The sequence below is a fragment of the Mastacembelus armatus genome, chromosome 11 (genome assembly GCF_900324485.2).
Source record: "Mastacembelus armatus chromosome 11, fMasArm1.2, whole genome shotgun sequence".
Classification (NCBI taxonomy): domain Eukaryota; kingdom Metazoa; phylum Chordata; class Actinopteri; order Synbranchiformes; family Mastacembelidae; genus Mastacembelus; species Mastacembelus armatus.
In genome coordinates this window covers 22,590,094-22,606,613 of record NC_046643.1, presented here as the reverse complement: position 1 = coordinate 22,606,613, position 16,520 = coordinate 22,590,094, and the positions used below count along the sequence as shown (strand labels likewise).

The window sequence follows — 16,520 nt, the reverse complement described above, 5'->3', positions numbered from 1 at the left end:
TATTATTAAATATCTATTATATTTATTTATATATATTATAAATATAAACCTGATTATAAATGATGAGGTCACTGGAGGCATGCAGCTTTATGAAGAAACTTTATTTACAAAAATAAATGAATCTGAACAGAAATGGACACATGAAAACAAATACGTAGAGACAACAGGTGTGTGGGTACTTCAGTGTTCATGAGGACCAGCTTTGCAGCTCTTAGTTTGGTCCTCTCTTCAAAAGACCTGGTTTTAGGGTTCTTTAGGGTTCACCTTCAGGGTTAGAGGCCGCGTGCTCACAAACACAGAAGTACAAACGTGTTCAGTAGCAGCGCAGGAAGAAGGTGTTGCACGCCGTTCCTCTCAGACAGTCGCACAGCCGACCAATCCGAGGTCCATGTTTCATTGCACAGCGCTCGCCTACATCACACTGAGACAGAAAGACAGACAGTCAAACCAACAGTCTGTCAGGTTTCAGAACAGAGACTCTGAAAACTGTGTCCACTTGGAACCTGATCACCTGACCAGGGTTACAGCTGGTGCCCACAGAAACACGGAGGCGTCATGCTATAATATCTGGGTGTTCGACACCGATGGATCAGTTATTCTGTTCTACAGAAACCTTTTTGTGGTCTGAGCAGTCAGGAGAGAACAGATGCTGAGGAAAGAGCTTAATCATGTCATCTCCAGTTTCACTGGAGCTCCTGAAGGTTTTTGATCCAGTGAAAAAGCAGCCGCAGGCCGTCGGCAGCACTTTGTTACTCTGTCACTCACTCTGTCTCTTTTATTGTGTGGATCTGCTGCTGATACTCAGCAGGCAAACAGTCTGTCTCCATACGATTCGTTATCATACACTTTGGGATACACTGTCCACGAGGTGAATCAGCTCTTTGTCAGTTCTCACAGGGGTCAACGGTGATTGGCTGTAACCAGCACAGGTCAGGACACCAAAAGCTTAACGTGACAAAATACAAGCTTAAAGTTTAGCATTAGCGTTTGCACGATAAGAACAGAGAGTCTTTGCTGCTCCTCAGCAGAGACAGTGAACACAACACAAACCTGATATCTGCACTGAGGGGGTGTCAGTCTGTGACCTCTGACCTCTATCACACTTTAACACATATCCACCTCCTCCACTTACTGTTGAGCTGGTCAAACCCTAATGAAAGTCAGATCCAAACCTTTGCACAGCCCGGTCACATCATAAAAGGCTTGTATTTACTTTAATGCAGTCTGAGCGCCGTGTGAAACAGGTGTGAAAAGTGTTTCCTGCTCGGACTCATTCTCACCCGTGGGATCACGCTGGCTTTCTTTTCCACAGAGAGGCCGAGAGTGGAGTCGGCTTCATCTAAGGCCCTCTGCAGAGCTTCAGCCTGAACACACACACACACACAGAAACATACACAGACACACAAAACAAAATGCATTAATTCAGACCAGATGAAAAAGAAGAAACAGTAACACTCAGCTTGTAGTTTAATATTTAGGGACGTGTCAGTCCGATCTCAGAGATCAGTATCAGCCGGATCCTTGGTTCTATGTCTCTCAGGTGTTGTAAACGCAGAGTGCAGTTTGCAGCACAAATGTGTGGAAATATTTTCACATAGAAAGTAAAAGCTGTGCAGTAGGCAGTTGTAATGGCTGCAGTCTGAGCACCATTTTGACAAAACAGCTACAGAACCAACAGGGTTCCCCTGAACCCAGTTCACAATAACAGTTACTAAAAAATAAATAACAAAATGTTATGGGACAGTTTGGATGCAGGTAATTTTTTAATGCATTGCAGAGCCATTAAATTATCCAGAAATAGATTTGAATAGTGATAACTGTGTTATCAAGTGTGGGCAGATTCTCAGGATCCAATGATCCGGATCAGGATCATGGGGAGAAACCTGAATTGGGACATCACTAGTATAGTTTAATGTGATGATTTTAGAATTTAACTTTCTTTACTCTCTTAATTATTTTTCATTTTACAGGAATTTACTCTTAGAAGTTTAGGTTTCTGTCTTTATCCATCTAATCATTCATTTTCCACTGTACGCCATAATATCACTATTATATTTTCACCACCATCGTTAACATTATAATTAGTTTCATTTTAAATTACCTGTAGTTGGACTTTACAAATGTAATGACACTTTCAACAGACAGATGACTCACCAGCTCTCTGGTTGTGAGTCCGAGGATCGGCTCATCGTCGGCTGCAGGCGGCAGCTGGTTGTCGGCCGACCTTTGACCCTGACAGAGTGATGTCAGCACAGTCAGACAGACGGACAGGTAGACCAGGGCTCGCATGCTCTCCATCACCAAAAATGTTTAACAATCCTAAACATATAAGAACAGAAATGTTTTGTGTATTTAACACAGACGCTAAAAGCATAAACATGAATGAAGTTCTGTGAGACAGATAAAAACTCACAATTAAATTCCACAGAAATAATGAGAGATCCTACGGGAATGTTATGGAAATATTCAGCTGCTTCTTTTCTTCTGCTCTGGTGTCTAATGTGAGCTCGAGTCCTGGTCCTTATCGTTTCTCTCTCGGTGTGCTCCTCGTCCTCCTCCTCACATGGACTCTGTGGTTCCTCCTCCGCCTGTATTTATACGACTCTGCGCCTCCTGCTGTGGGATGTCTGTGCTGACAGATTTTCATGTATATCAGATAAACCCCGTGTGGATGTGCTGGCCTGTGATTGATGATGCGCCTGTGTGGTTAATATTAAACAGGTCGATGCTGCAGCCTGCAGACCTGAGGTCGAAGGTCATGCTGTGACTCAGCTGAAGGTCAGAAAAGCAGCAAAAACACAGTTAACTCATCCCTGTTGTTTTACATCTGTTTGAGGTTGTTTTATGTCTGTCAGGTTATTTTACGTCTGAGGTTGTTTTGTCTGCTTGAGGTTGTTTTGTCTGTTTGAGGTTGTTTTACGTCTGAGGTTGTTTTGTCTGCTTGAGGTTGTTATATGTCTGTTTGAGGTTGTTTTACGTCTGAGGTTGTTTTGTCTGCTTGAGGTTGTTTTACGTCTGCTTGAGGTTGTTTTACGTCTGAGGTTGTTTTGTCTGCTTGAGGTTGTTTTACGTCTGTATGAGGTTGTTTTACATCTGTTTGAGGTTGTTTTGTCTGAGGTTGTTTTACGTCAGTTTGAGGTTGTTTTATGTCTATTTGAGGTAATTTAAGTCTGTTTGACGTTATTTTACATCTGTTTGACGTTATTTTACGTCTGTAGCACTTGGCCGGGAATCAGTGCAGATGAAATGAGCTGAGTGACAGTCTGGGTGGTCGAGCTGACAGATGCTGACAAATGTTTTCTGTGGCAGGTCCTCATGGGACAGTTGTTATTTCCACTCAGACTGACTCAGTCTGTACCTGTCTATTAAACACAGGTCTCAGGTCAGGAGCTATGGGGATTCGCTGCTTCTGTTGAATGCTCTTTGTTGATGAATTCCCATCATGCATCTCACTTGGAGGTAGCCAGTCTGATCCCGCTGACCTCAGCTCCGACCTGTATTTAATGATGACGCAGGAGGCAAGTGTTTGTGCCCTTTTCTTTGTCTGATTTGCATCACAGCGACCTGCCATGAGACTTGTTCAGTCCCTGCTGCTTTCATCTCAGCTCATTAACGCTAAATGTCACCCTGCATGCTCCCCTGGCCCCTGGAAACCTCATATCTCCAAACGAACAGAAACCTGCCCGTCCTCTGCAGGTCGTTTACACATGAGCCTCAGACGTTTGTACATTCAGAACAACCATAAAACATCATCTGTCGTCACAGCCTCGACTCAAATGCCACAAAAACCTCAGACAGGTAGAAAAACGGATAAACCTCGAACATCAGAATACTCTATTTGTATATTTTGTAAATTGGTACAATGCATATTAAACCGGTGGATCATTTTTACTGCAATCATTAGTCTATTTTATCTCAGTTCACTTTTATTTGTATAGCACCAAATCACAATAAAAATCATCTCACCTTTATTCACATCAAACATCCAAATCTGAATTAAATGTTAAAGTCAATGTACTAGAAAAATCAGCTACTATCAAAAGGAAATATAATGATTTTTATGTGCTGTACTTTGTTTCTCTGTTTTCTGCTCGAGGCTCATTTTTCTTCTGAAGGTCACCGAGCCGAGCTGTCGTCTTATTCTGTGGCGTTTTTGAATAAATGGCGTCTGCAGCCTCGGCCGTCGATGGCACATTTATCTCCAGCGGCTGTTTATTCACATCTGCCAACAACTGCATCACAAACACAACCAGTTACCTCACCTTGGAATCCAATGATCAGCTGATGGAGCACTGTAACTGATCGGAGGCATGGTCACACAATCAATTAATCACGTTGTATTATTTATGCACTAAAAAACAATATGTTTCCTTTTCCTTTCAATAAAAATGTGTGAATAGAAAGAAAATGCATTTTTTTATGCTGTTTCAGGTTAAACCACAGCTGCAGAGACAAAGTGGTTCATGCTGAATATCTGCTGTTGTCGTCACGTTTGTGCCGTGTGTGTTTCAGTACAGTGTGTGACACAGTTATGTGACGTTGTGTGTGTGTGTTTGTGTGTTATCAACTGACAGCAGAGCTTCACTGAAGGTCACCGCCCTACAATCAGAGAGGAGACTGCATGAAACACACCTTTCATCCTGTAGGTAGGTGTCTGTGTGTGTGTGAATCCAGAACCTGGTTCAGCTTATGGGTCTGTGCCGTAGACCTCCATTGTTGTCCAAAAACTATTAAACACACAGCAGGGAGCCACACCGCTGACCTGGCTCACATGGTTCTTCCTCACCAACAATGGGAGGCCCGTCTTCTTCCAAAAACCAGCTCTAGACGCTGAGAACGGCCGTCACTGTTTACAGGCTCTGAAGGAACCAAGAGTCCACTGGTCTCTGCTCCGGTTCCAGCTTCTCTCTGCTCATAGCGATGACTGGAGTTGGTTTTTAGTGAGGAAGAACCATGTGAGCCAGGTCAGCGGTGTGGCTCCCTGCTGTGTAATAGTTTAATCCTTAACACCACATGAGTCTGAGTGCTCTCTGCATTCGGGACATAAAACTATCAAGTCAGCTAATCCCGGTGTCTGTGCTGGGTTTAGCTGCGTGTCGTGCAGATTCCTCCTGGACTGAAATAACCAGCAGCCTGAGGCGTCACCTCCTGCTTCCATCAACACTCACTGAGACGCCGTCGATCACGGCGACGCCACAAATAAACCACGACATGAACCCGTCACTTTCTGTCACGTTTCTACATGAGGCAGAGCTGGAAAGTAAATTTGTACGACACAACATCTAACATCTCCTGATGGATTAGGCATTATTGAGAAAACTATTATCAGTCAAAGTCTAGATTTACTTTTTACACTGGTTCTCATATGTTTTTTTAAATAAACATGAAATATTTCTCTTTTATTTTGAACAATCTGCAATTAATAATTGATCTTTATCTGTCTACATGGATCGAAGTGGTTTTGAAGCCTCTAAATATTTGTTTCTCATTAAATAAACAGGTTCGTTTCAAATCTTGTGTCTCTTTTGAAATGCAAACATTTGATTTGTATTTGTTTTAGGGGTTGACTTGTATTATTTACTTATAATAACAAGTGGACCTGTGTAAACATGTAAACATGAAATAAATTGATGTTTAACAAATCCATAATCAGTGCTTGGGCATTACTCAAAGAGGCTTTTATTTTGGAAGGTACCCAGGAAGCGATCGCTCGTATTTCACGAAGCTTCACGATGCGAACAGCGAGTCCAGTAAATCGGTTCGCTGGGTCCAAATAACGACCTTTATTCCCTTCGGAGCCGAGATGGATCCAACCCTCAAACTGCAGGATGTGGTTCTGAAATGGGAACCGAAGCTGAGAGGAGAAGGTTTGTTTCGTTTGTGCTGCTGGAAACATGTTCACTGCTGTGCTAACGTTGCTAAGCTAACGTTAGCCAGTCATAACATGAAGCAGAAGCTTCAGTCAGAGCTGAAGCTCATTCTGACTAAGCTTCAGACAGAATGAGCTTCAGTCAGAATGAGCTTCAGTCCGAATGAACTTCAGTCAGAATGAGCTTCATACAGAATGAGCTTCAGTCAGAATGAGCTTCAGACAGAATGAGCTTCAGTCAATGAACTTCAGTCAGAATGAGATTCAGACAGAATGAGCTTCAGACAGAATGAGCTTCAGTCAGAATGAGCTTCAGTCAGAATAAGCTTGTCAGAATGAACTTCAGACAGAATAAGCTTCAGTCAGAATGAGCTTCAGTCAATGAGCTTCAGACAGAATAAGCTTCAGTCAATGAGCTTCAGACAGAATAAGCTTCAGTCAGAATGAGCTTCAGTCAATGAGCTTCAGACAGAATAAGCTTCAGTCAATGAACTTCAGACAGAATAAGCTTCAGTCAGAATGAGCTTCAGTCAATTAACTTCAGACAGAATAAGCTTCAGTCGATGAGCTTCAGGCAGAATAAGCCAGTCAGAATGAGCTTCATGCAGAATAAGCTTCAGTCAGAATGAACTTCAGACAGAATGAGCTTCAGTCAGAATGAGCTTCAGAAGGAATGAGCTTCAGTCAGAATAAGCTTCAGAAGGAATGAGCTTCAGACAGAATTTCAGACAGAATAAGCTTCAGACAATGAGCTTTAGAAGGAATAAGCTTCAGAAGGAATGAGCTTCAGTCAGAATAAGCTTCAGACAGGAGCTTCAGTCAGAATGAGCTTCAGACAATGAGCTTCAGTCAGAATAAGCTTCAGACAGAATAAGCTTCAGTCAGAATGAGCTTCAGTCAGAATAAGCTTCAGTCAGAGCATTAAAACAGGTAGCGACTGCAGATTTGTCACATTAAAGCAGCTAGTGATGTTCAGGGGGACGTGTTGTCCTCACTCACCTTCAGCAACAAATCCAGTTGAGTGAAATGACCAAAACATTTTTCATGGACAAGACAAATTTTCTGTTTTAGTTTTTCTCGCCACAAACTCAAGAAAAACGTTTCTAGTCTTTTTTCATCATCTTGTATATGGAAGAGCAGCAAAGCACCACTAGTCGTTTTCTTTTTAATCAGTAAGCTGATTGGGTTTGATTATCAGTCTGCTGCAACAGCACTACGCCTCACTAGCTGCTCCTCCACATCCCTGAAAGCAGCATAAACCTGAAAATGTTTCTGTCCGTCAGCTTTCATACCTGCATTTTTCCACCATAACGTCTTTGCCTATAAATGCGTCACTGCGTCGCTGCTGCTTCCGCTGCACTGATGACATGATTTAAAGAGGGAAAAGGTGAGATACTGCTGCCGACTTGGGACAGGTTCGAGCCGGTTCGAGTCTGGGAGCTCAGGTTTTCTGACAATGTTGGTAATGCTGCCTTCTGACATGATGGAAAAGGTTTTTTGTGCTTATGTTTTACAGCGGATACCTGTCTGTAGTAATCCATACCAAGCCGCTGAGGTGATGTGACCTCTCTATTGCATTTACTTCGTCCCGTGCAACATCTGACTCAGTTCATCATTTCCCAACACGTGTGTTTATTTTCCTCGTCTAGGTCGAACATGCTGTGCCATGACAGAATCATCGTGCAGATTAAGATTAACCCAAAGGTGGAAATAATGAATTTATTAAAGATTACTCATCACTGTGTCATTGTTTATTTTTTAATAATGGAGATAATTTTATTGCCCAGTTCTACCCAGATCTCTATCATACGTGAATCTGTTCAGTGGATGACCAGTAGTACCAGCATCAGGACCAGGGGTGGCCAACCCATGACCCTTGAGGTCCACTGCTCTACCCACTGCTAATAATTACCAATTCATTTTATCTTCCCCCACTCCATCCTTATCTGAGATGGCATCCTCCTGCTTCGGACTCACTGAACACACCAGATCATGTAACCAGCAATGTGTAGGGCAAGGATAGCAGGAAAACAACCAGGGCAGTGGCTCTCAAGGACCATGAGTCGGCCACCCCTGCTTTAGACAGAGAACCATTTGTATTTTACTCCTGTGATGGGAAGTTTTTGATATTGGCACTTTTAATTACAACTTAACCCCAGAGTAAATGTACGAGTCCCATTTGTTGTATAAAACAAATAAATTAGACTAATTCAGCCACAACAAAACAAATCAAAGGTAGCTAAGTTAGAATTTGGAGCTACAGCATCATAATATAACAAAAGCTCATGGGTTTACTTTAATATCTGTCTGTGATCCAGAGCTGCCTTCAGATGTCCGAAAGGTGATTGTTGGTGAAGAAGATCACCAGGACTGGAGCCCCAGTCTGAACCAGGATCCAACAGAGCCCCCACACATTAAACAGGAACAGGATCCAGCAGAACCTCCTCACATTAAAAAGGAACAGGAGGAGGTCTGGACCCATCAGGAGGGAGATCAGCTTCAAGGGCTGGATAAGGCTGGTATCATCCGGTTCCCAATCACTCCTGTCCCTGTGAAGAGTGAAGATGATGAAGAGAAACCTCAGTTCTTACAGCTTCATCAGAACCAAACTGATGAGAACAGAGACTTTGTGGGAGGAGAAGACTGTAGCAGACCAGAACCAGCCAGGGACAAAGGACCTCATAGACTTTTTGGACCAGGTACTGACGACAGGCTTGACTCTTCAGAGACTGATGTCAGCGATGGTGACTGGGAGGAGACCAGAGAACCTCAATCAGGTTTAAATTCTCTGAAAAATAACGATGCCCCTGTTATTGATTTTAACTGTAATGCTGTCGAGAGATTGTTCAGCTGCTCAGAGTGTGGTCAAAGATTTGGCCGCAAACCACACCTGAATGCACATATGAGAATTCATACAGGAGAGAAACCATTTAGTTGCTCCTTTTGCGGTAAAAGATTTTCTCAAAAAGGAAACTCAATTAGTCACATGAGACTTCATACTGGAGAAAAACCATTCAGCTGTTCCATCTGTAAAAAACAATTTAGATACAGTGGAGACGTTAGCAGACACATGAGAATCCACACCGGAAAGAAAAAAAGCAACCGCAATGTTAATGACATGATCACCAGAAAAACTCACACAGGATCAGAACCAGCCAGGAACTCAGATCCAGATCAACATTTGCCAGAAGTTACTGATGATAAATCCCCCGAATATAGGATTGAAGCTGGGGACGATAATTTGAAGGAAACCAGAGAATCTCAGTCAGATTCAAACTCTCTGGAAGATGATGGTGCCTCTGTAAGTGACACACGATGTAATTCTGACAAGGAGTCATTCAGCTGCTCGGAGTGTGGGAAAACATTTTGCCGAAAGGACCATCTAATGAGCCACATGAGAACACACACCGGGGAGAAGCCATTTAGCTGTTCAGTTTGTCAGAAACGCTTCAGCTGCAGTGGCAACATTTTGGCACATATGAGAATTCACACAGGAGAAAAACCATTCGAATGCTCGTTCTGTGGCAAAAGTTTCAGCCAGAAAGGAACCCTGCAGTTACACATGAGAATTCATACTGGAGAGAAACCATTTAGTTGTCCGTTTTGTGATAAAAGATTTGCGCATAAAAGACGAATGACGCTGCATATGTCCGTTCACACAGAAGAAAAACGATTCTGCTGCAGTGTTTGTGATAGAAGGTTTACTTGGTATACCCAACTGAAAACTCATAAGTGTGTTGGTGAGTCTTCACAGCTTCGTCAGAGCCAAATTGAGAAAAAGGTTCCTCCCAAGGAGTCCTTCAGGTGCACTGAGTGTGGTAAAACATTTAGCCTTAAGGGTAACCTGAAGACACACATGAGAATTCACACAGGAGAGAAACCTTTCAGTTGCTCAATTTGTGGTAAAAGTTTTAAACAAAACGTGCACCTTACAGAGCACATGACGATTCACACAGGTGAAAAACTGTACAAATGCAGCGTTTGTGGTAAAGGATTCAATAAGAAGTTACTTGTCAGAAACCATACATGTGTTTAATATTTAGACACTTGTCACATCTGCATCACAACTGAATTCACGAATCTATATTTATGAAGATGTTGAGTGAACTGAATTAAATAAGACAAGCCAGTGAGCAAGATTCCTGCACACATGCAGTCTGCCTGGCTGTGCACGTCGTTTTCAGTTTTCAGACTGCAGGCACTCAACTGTCCAACTGTTATTACAGACAGTGAACTCACCACAGACATGTCTGTTGAAATGTGTTTAGTCCATGAACGTTGATATGAGAAATATGGTATATGGTCTTTGTTAATGGATGCAACATAAACACGATATTGGATTTTATTTTATTTTTTTCCACGCAACTCTGGAAAAAGTCATTTTGAATGAGCTTTTCTTATGTCCAGACATTGTCCAGCTCTAAATATTCTCAAAATGAAGTTAAATAAAATGTTCAGGTCCAACCTGCAGATTGGTGTACATCAGTTTGTAATTATTACGAGTGTGTGGCTATGCAGCAGTCATTTCTAAGTAAAGTGACACTTTCAGGTGTAATTGTTGTACTTGACAACTGTTACTATACGTTTTGGAATATCAGAATAATGTAAGTGTTATTGTCTGTCACAGTAAATTATCTTTGTTTTAGTAGGATCAGTGGAGTCGACAGGTTCAGATCAAATCAAATTAATTTATACAGCACGCATATAAAACCAAGGTGTTTTACAAAAGATGAAAATAGAATGAAGGTAATTGCATAAAAATAGACAATAAACAATTAACAAGCTCTTTAAGTGAAAATCTGTTTATTTCTGTATATAAAATACAGTGATGCCCCACGTTTAATATATTTAAACTGATGTAACGGGAGGTGATACTCTGTTATTCTATTATTTTATTGTTTAAATAAATATATTTTATCTGGTTTATTTGTATTTCACTCATTGCCATGATGTTAGCAAGTATTCAAATATTTAATCACAATCAGGGTGGGACGAGTACAAGTGAGTCAATTTTCTACATAAATGTACTTGAAGTTTTCAGCTTATGGCTGTGATTCCTTTAGAAACAACTCTAAAGTGCTTTTATTGTGAAGGACAGGAGTATAGCAGAAGCCGTGTTTTTGTTTCCGGGTCTTGGGTCACCGTCTGTTCGCAGGTCTGCAAAACCAGAGGCTAGGTAAGGCTTCTGGACCTTAAAGACCCGTTTAACGGCAGCTCCTCGGACATTTCCAGAGAACAACATCCGGCTACGAAAAAGATCGAGCGCAAACGAAAACTGCTGGATCCGGTTTCTAACCGCGACACAGGTGCGTTTCCTTTCTGCAGGTCAACCTGTGGGGGCCCGTGAGAAGAACAACCGTCCCACGTCTCAGAGGAAATGCTGTAAGAAAATCATGTGTGAGCTGAATGTACTTTATGAACAACCACAGGATTTGTTTTTAGTCACATTTACACTGAAATGTCGACACTTTGCTAATTTACTGTTTAGTCACACACGAATAGTGAGAGTGGTCCAGAGACCCGAACTGGGCTTCATGCAACAATCCACATTTAGCTCTAATCTCATATAAATGTATAAAAAGATTGATCATCGCTGATTAATATTCTCATCAACTGGTAATTAAGAACTTTAATAAAATGTTCATCTTGTTTTTAACTTGATACGACTTATGTCTTAACTTAGCGTCAGAGGTTTATGTGAAATTAATAATTTTTTGAAAGTCTGCATGTTGTCCCTGTGTCTGTGTGGGTTTTCTCCTCCCACAGTCCAAACACATGCAGGTCAGGATTAGGGTCTGAACCCAGGTGGACCCGGGGCCTTTCTGTGTGGAGTCTGCATGTTGTCCCTGTGTCTGTGTGGGTTTTCTCCTCCCACAGTCCAAACACATGCAGGTCAGGATTAGGGTCTGAACCCAGGTGGACCCGGGGCCTTTCTGTGTGGAGTCTGCATGTTGTCCCTGTGTCTGTGTGGGTTTTCTCCTCCCACAGTCCAAACACATGCAGGTCAGGATTAGGGTCTGAACCCAGGTGGACCCGGGGCCTTTCTGTGTGGAGTCTGCATGTTGTCCCTGTGTCTGTGTGGGTTTTCTCCTCCCACAGTCCAAACACATGCAGGTCAAGATTAGGGTCTGAACCCAGGTGGACCCGGGGCCTTTCTGTGTGGAGTCTGCATGTTGTCCCTGTGTCTGTGTGGGTTTTCTCCTCCCACAGTCCAAACACATGCAGGTCAGGATTAGGGTCTGAACCCAGGTGGACCCGGGGCCTTTCTGTGTGGAGTCTGCATGTTGTCCCTGTGTCTGTGTGGGTTTTCTCCTCCCACAGTCCAAACACATGCAGGTTCGGTTGGTTGGTGACTCTAAATTGTTCGTAGGTGTGAATGTGGTTGTGTGTCTGTCTCTGTGTGTCAGCCTGTGATTGGCTACTGATCTGTCCAGGGGGGAACCCAGCCCTCACCCAATGCATGCTGGGACTGGCTCCAACAGTAGGCTCCTAACAGTAGGTTCTGGAGGACGAGTGACGAAGGTACTTCATGGCAAAAAATCATATAAAACCCAGTATTAAACATCAGTTCATGGCTTTTCATAATGTGCTCTCTGTATTTTTGTGTCCTGCAGATGTCAAGCAGCCACTGGTGAGTAGAGAAGAAGTTCCTGTTGTGCAGCAGAAGTGGAGAGTCTGGACCAGGAGGGCCCAGAGCCCCCCACACAGAGGAACAGGAGAAACTTGGTCTTCTTCAGAGACAAACAGGTGCTGACAGAGAAGGACTAGGAAAGATCGGATTGAGACAGAAATTCACAACTAGACCTCAATGACTTGTCTGAACAGGAGAGTTATGGCACTGATGAACCAGGAAGGATCCTGACAGAAAGTCATTTCACTGTTCCGAGTGTGGAAGAAGTTTTTCACAGAGGGGAACTTGAAACACACCCATGAGAACACACACAGGAGAAAAACCTTTTAGTTGCACTTGGTGCGGTAAAAGGTTTAGTCAGAAAGTAGGACTGAACTACCACTTGAGGACTCATACAGGAGAGAAGCCATTTAGTGGAAAGAAATTTAGACAGGAAGGAGCTGTACGAACCCACATGTTGACCCACTCAGGGGTGGAACCATTTAGCTGTAGTGTTTGTGATAAAAGATTCAGATCCGCATCACAGTTTAAAAACCATAAGTGTGTTGGTGAGTCATCACAGTGTCAGTATAATAAATACAAGAAACCACTGAGCTGTTCTGAATGTGATGAAACATTTCCGAACAATTCCCTCCTGATGACTCACATGAGGATGCACCAGGGAAAGAAACTGTTTACTTGTACAATTTGTGGTGTGCAACGGCAGTTTAGTTCTCAAATGAAGATACACATGCGATGCCATACAGGAGAGAGGCCGTACAGCTGCTCTATTTGTGGGAAAACATTTACACAGAGAGGAATCACGATGCAACACATGGCACGGCATTCTGGGGTGAGACCTTTTGCCTGCAGTGACTGTGGCAGAAGATTCAATTGGCATTTTCAGATTAAAAAACATAAGTGTCATGGCAAGCAGAAGAAAACTGGCTTTGATAGAGAGGACTGTGGAGGATCAGAGCCAGTCAGGAACATAGATCCCGTTACACTTTTACAACAGGATATTTACAAGAAGACTAAACTGTCTGATGAACCCAATGACAGTGATTTTTGGAAAGATATCAGGCAGCATCAATCAGGTTTAACTTATCAGAGGAAGAAAAAAGTGTCTGTGAGAGATCAACATTGCTCTGGTAAGAAACCTCTTAGTTTATTTAATGGCAAGATTGAAGATAAGAGTGACGAAAATGTCGACACTGATTTTTGTGAACAGCAGTCGGGTTTCAATGATCTGAACAATGAAGGCGCCTCTGTAAGTGATGCAGTATGTAATACTTACAAGAAACCACTCAGCTCCTCTGAGCCTCGTAAAGGATCTGAAGGGAGTCACACACTGCAGACTCATGTGAGAATTTGTCCAGGAGAGGAACCATTCAGTTGCTTATTCTGTGGGAAAACATTTGCATCGGGACGAAATCTGACGAGACATATATTGCTCCATACAGGAGAGAAATTAATCAATTGCTTTATTTGTGAGAAAAGTTTCGCTTTTGAGTCAGAGCTCAAAACTCACAAGTGCATTGACTCCTCCCATCCCCGTCAAAGCCAGACTGAGGGTCAGATCTCTGCCAGCAGATCGTTCAGCTGCTCTCAGTGTGGTTCGGGATTTGGCCGTAAGCACCAGCTGCAGACGCACATGAGAACTCACACCAGAGGAAAAACGTGCAGCTGCTCAGTGTGTGGTAAAATATTTTCCAAACATGAAAGTTTACCTTCTCACATGACATGTCACACAGGGCAAAACTCTATCTGCTGTTCGGTTTGTAACACAGGCTTCGGTGACAGGGAGTCATTAATTCAGCACATGAGGATCCACACTAGACAAACACAGTTCAGTTGCTCAATCTGTGGTAAAGAGTTTGCATGGAGAAGATGTCTGACTAGACACATGGAAGTCCATGCGAAGGAGGAAAACTATAGCTGCAGTGTTTGTGACGGAAGATTCACTCGCCATGAGCCGAATCACCGTAAATGTGTTAAGTGGTCGGAGTCTCACCAGAGTCGAGCTGAGGAGAACAGAGAGGCAGAGCCTCGAGCCAGCTGCTCAACTGAACACGGGGAAACACCAGATGATGGAGAGGACTGTGGAGGACCAGGACCACCCAGGAACTCAGGTCCACATAGACGTCTACAACCAGTTTCAGACTTTTCTGAACCTGAATCTGATGATTTTTGGAGAGAAATCAGGAAACATCAGTCAGGTTCAAAGACTGAAGATGTGGGACCCGATACCAACAAGGCTTCAGAGTCCTTTAAGCCTCAGAGTGACGACAGTGTTGACAGTGATTTTTGGAAAGAGAGCAGGTGGTATCCTTCAAATTTAAAACCTCTGAAACACAATGAATCTTCTGACAGTGACACCAGTAGGAAACACTGCTCTGGATGCAGCGAAACATTTTGCAACAAAAGTTTTCATGACCGAGCTCAGAGAGGAGAGAAACTGTTCAGCTGCTCCATATGTGGTCACATGTTTACACAGACAGAAAGCCTGAGCCAACACATGGCAGTCCATACAGGACTACTGAGGGAGGTGAAGCAGGAGGACCCAGAGTCCCCACATGTTAAAGAGGACCAGGATTTACCAGAGTCCCCACATATTAAAGAGGTTCAGGATCCACTAGAGCCCTCACACATCAAAGAGGAACGGGAGGAGGTCTGGACCAGTCGGGCAGGAGAGCAGCTTCAAGGTCTGGAGGAGGCTGATATCTCCCAGTTCCCATTCACTCCTGTCCCTGCGAAGAATGAAGATGATGATGAAGAGAAACTTCAGTCCTCACAGCTTCATCAGAGCCAAACTGAGGAGAACAGAGACTCTGTGGGAGGAGAGGACTGTGAAGGACCAGAACCGGCCAGGAACTCAGGTCCACATAGACTTTTACAACAAGGTCCTTATGACAGGACTCAGGACTCTTCTGAGTGTGACACAGATGACAGTGATTTTTGGAAAGAAACCAGGCGAAGTCAGTCAAGCTTTAATAAAGACATGTCTGAAAGTGATGTGGGATCCGATTCTGGCAGGAGCCCATTTAACAGCTCTGACCACAGGACTTCAGACTTTCTTGAACATGAGAGTGATGACTTTTGGAAAGCAACAGGGAAGCCCCAGTGTGTTTTAAATGCTTTGAAAATGAATGAAGTTTCTGAATGTAAAAGGACATCCGATCCTCCCAGGACATTGTACAGCTGCTCTCGGTGTGATAAACGTTTTCTCTACGTTCGTCATATGAAGAGCCACATGAAAAGACACGACGTGGACAGATCATTTTTCTGTTCCGTATGTGGTCAGAAATTTCTTTACAAGTCCCATCTGAAGATACATGAGAGAACTCATACAGGAGAAAAACCATTTGCTTGTCCAGTTTGTGGTAAAAAATATGCTCACAAGGCGAGTATGCAGTCTCACATGATCATCCACGCTCTAGAAAAACAGTACAGTTGTAATGTGTGTGAAAAGGGATTTGCTTGGTATACTGAGCTCAAGTACCATCGCTGTGTTGGTGCGTCCTCATGTGAAAATCTACACAGGAAATAAAACACGTAGTTGCTGAACAGAGAGATTTGAAACAGCAGGAAGAAACGATGAATTTTCAGGGTTTGCAGCCGTGTGTTGCTGAGAGCAATGACAGGACATCAAGCTGGTTGTGTTTTACACTGACAGTCATAAATTAAGTAGGTAATACTTTGTTTACATGTAGATATATATTCCTCACTGCAGTTTAAATGTGAACTAAAAACAGGAAGGACCAGGTGAAGTTTTTTAGAAGCTGAGTTCGGGCAATTGGACTAGTGTTTAGGCAGAAATGTTTCACCACTAATCCAAGTGGCTTCTTCAGTCTAAAGATATTTATTTAGATATTTATCCTCACAAGCTCCAGTCCTCGCCTGAATAGACTCGTTAGGTGGACTATGTAAATCGGGTGAGAGTCTCTGGACCCACATTCCTGAGTTGGTTTCACCTCACACTCTTCAGGGCAGGTGTGATCAGTGGTGAAACAATTCCACCTAAAAAAAAAAACAAAGTCC

General features: G+C 43.0%; 3 protein-coding genes across 5 annotated transcripts; 2 read left to right on the top strand and 1 right to left on the bottom strand.

Moving 5' to 3' along the window:
- Positions 1-175: 175 nt before the first annotated feature.
- cart4 (cocaine- and amphetamine-regulated transcript 4) lies at positions 176-2,554 on the bottom strand. The gene is made up of 4 exons (XM_026300034.1): positions 2,414-2,554; positions 2,155-2,319; positions 1,281-1,364; positions 176-421 (listed from the first exon to the last, which is right to left on the bottom strand). Exons 2-4 carry the CDS (start codon positions 2,296-2,298, stop codon positions 314-316), a joined length of 336 nt encoding a protein of 111 aa, XP_026155819.1. The 5' UTR covers positions 2,299-2,319; positions 2,414-2,554; the 3' UTR covers positions 176-313.
- Positions 2,555-5,715: 3,161 nt separating this feature from the next.
- On the top strand, positions 5,716-10,653 carry LOC113126144 (gastrula zinc finger protein XlCGF57.1-like). Its single transcript, XM_026300002.1, has 2 exons — positions 5,716-5,867; positions 8,188-10,653. The coding sequence occupies exons 1-2, from the start codon at positions 5,804-5,806 to the stop codon at positions 9,903-9,905; spliced, it is 1,782 nt and encodes a 593-aa protein (XP_026155787.1). The 5' UTR covers positions 5,716-5,803; the 3' UTR covers positions 9,906-10,653.
- Positions 10,654-11,012: 359 nt separating this feature from the next.
- On the top strand, positions 11,013-16,496 carry LOC113126135 (zinc finger protein 420-like). 3 transcript variants are annotated; one of them, XM_026299986.1, is made up of 4 exons: positions 11,013-11,251; positions 11,636-11,650; positions 12,304-12,391; positions 12,484-16,496. In XM_026299986.1, exon 4 carries the CDS (start codon positions 12,799-12,801, stop codon positions 16,027-16,029), a length of 3,231 nt encoding a protein of 1,076 aa, XP_026155771.1. In that variant the 5' UTR covers positions 11,013-11,251; positions 11,636-11,650; positions 12,304-12,391; positions 12,484-12,798; the 3' UTR covers positions 16,030-16,496. The 3 variants fall into 3 exon arrangements, with proteins under 3 accessions (XP_026155771.1, XP_026155770.1, XP_026155772.1); XM_026299985.1 differs by lacking the exon at positions 11,636-11,650 and having other exon boundaries at positions 12,277-12,391; XM_026299987.1 differs by lacking the exons at positions 11,636-11,650; positions 12,304-12,391 and having other exon boundaries at positions 11,013-11,175.
- The last annotated feature ends 24 nt before the right edge of the window (positions 16,497-16,520 follow it).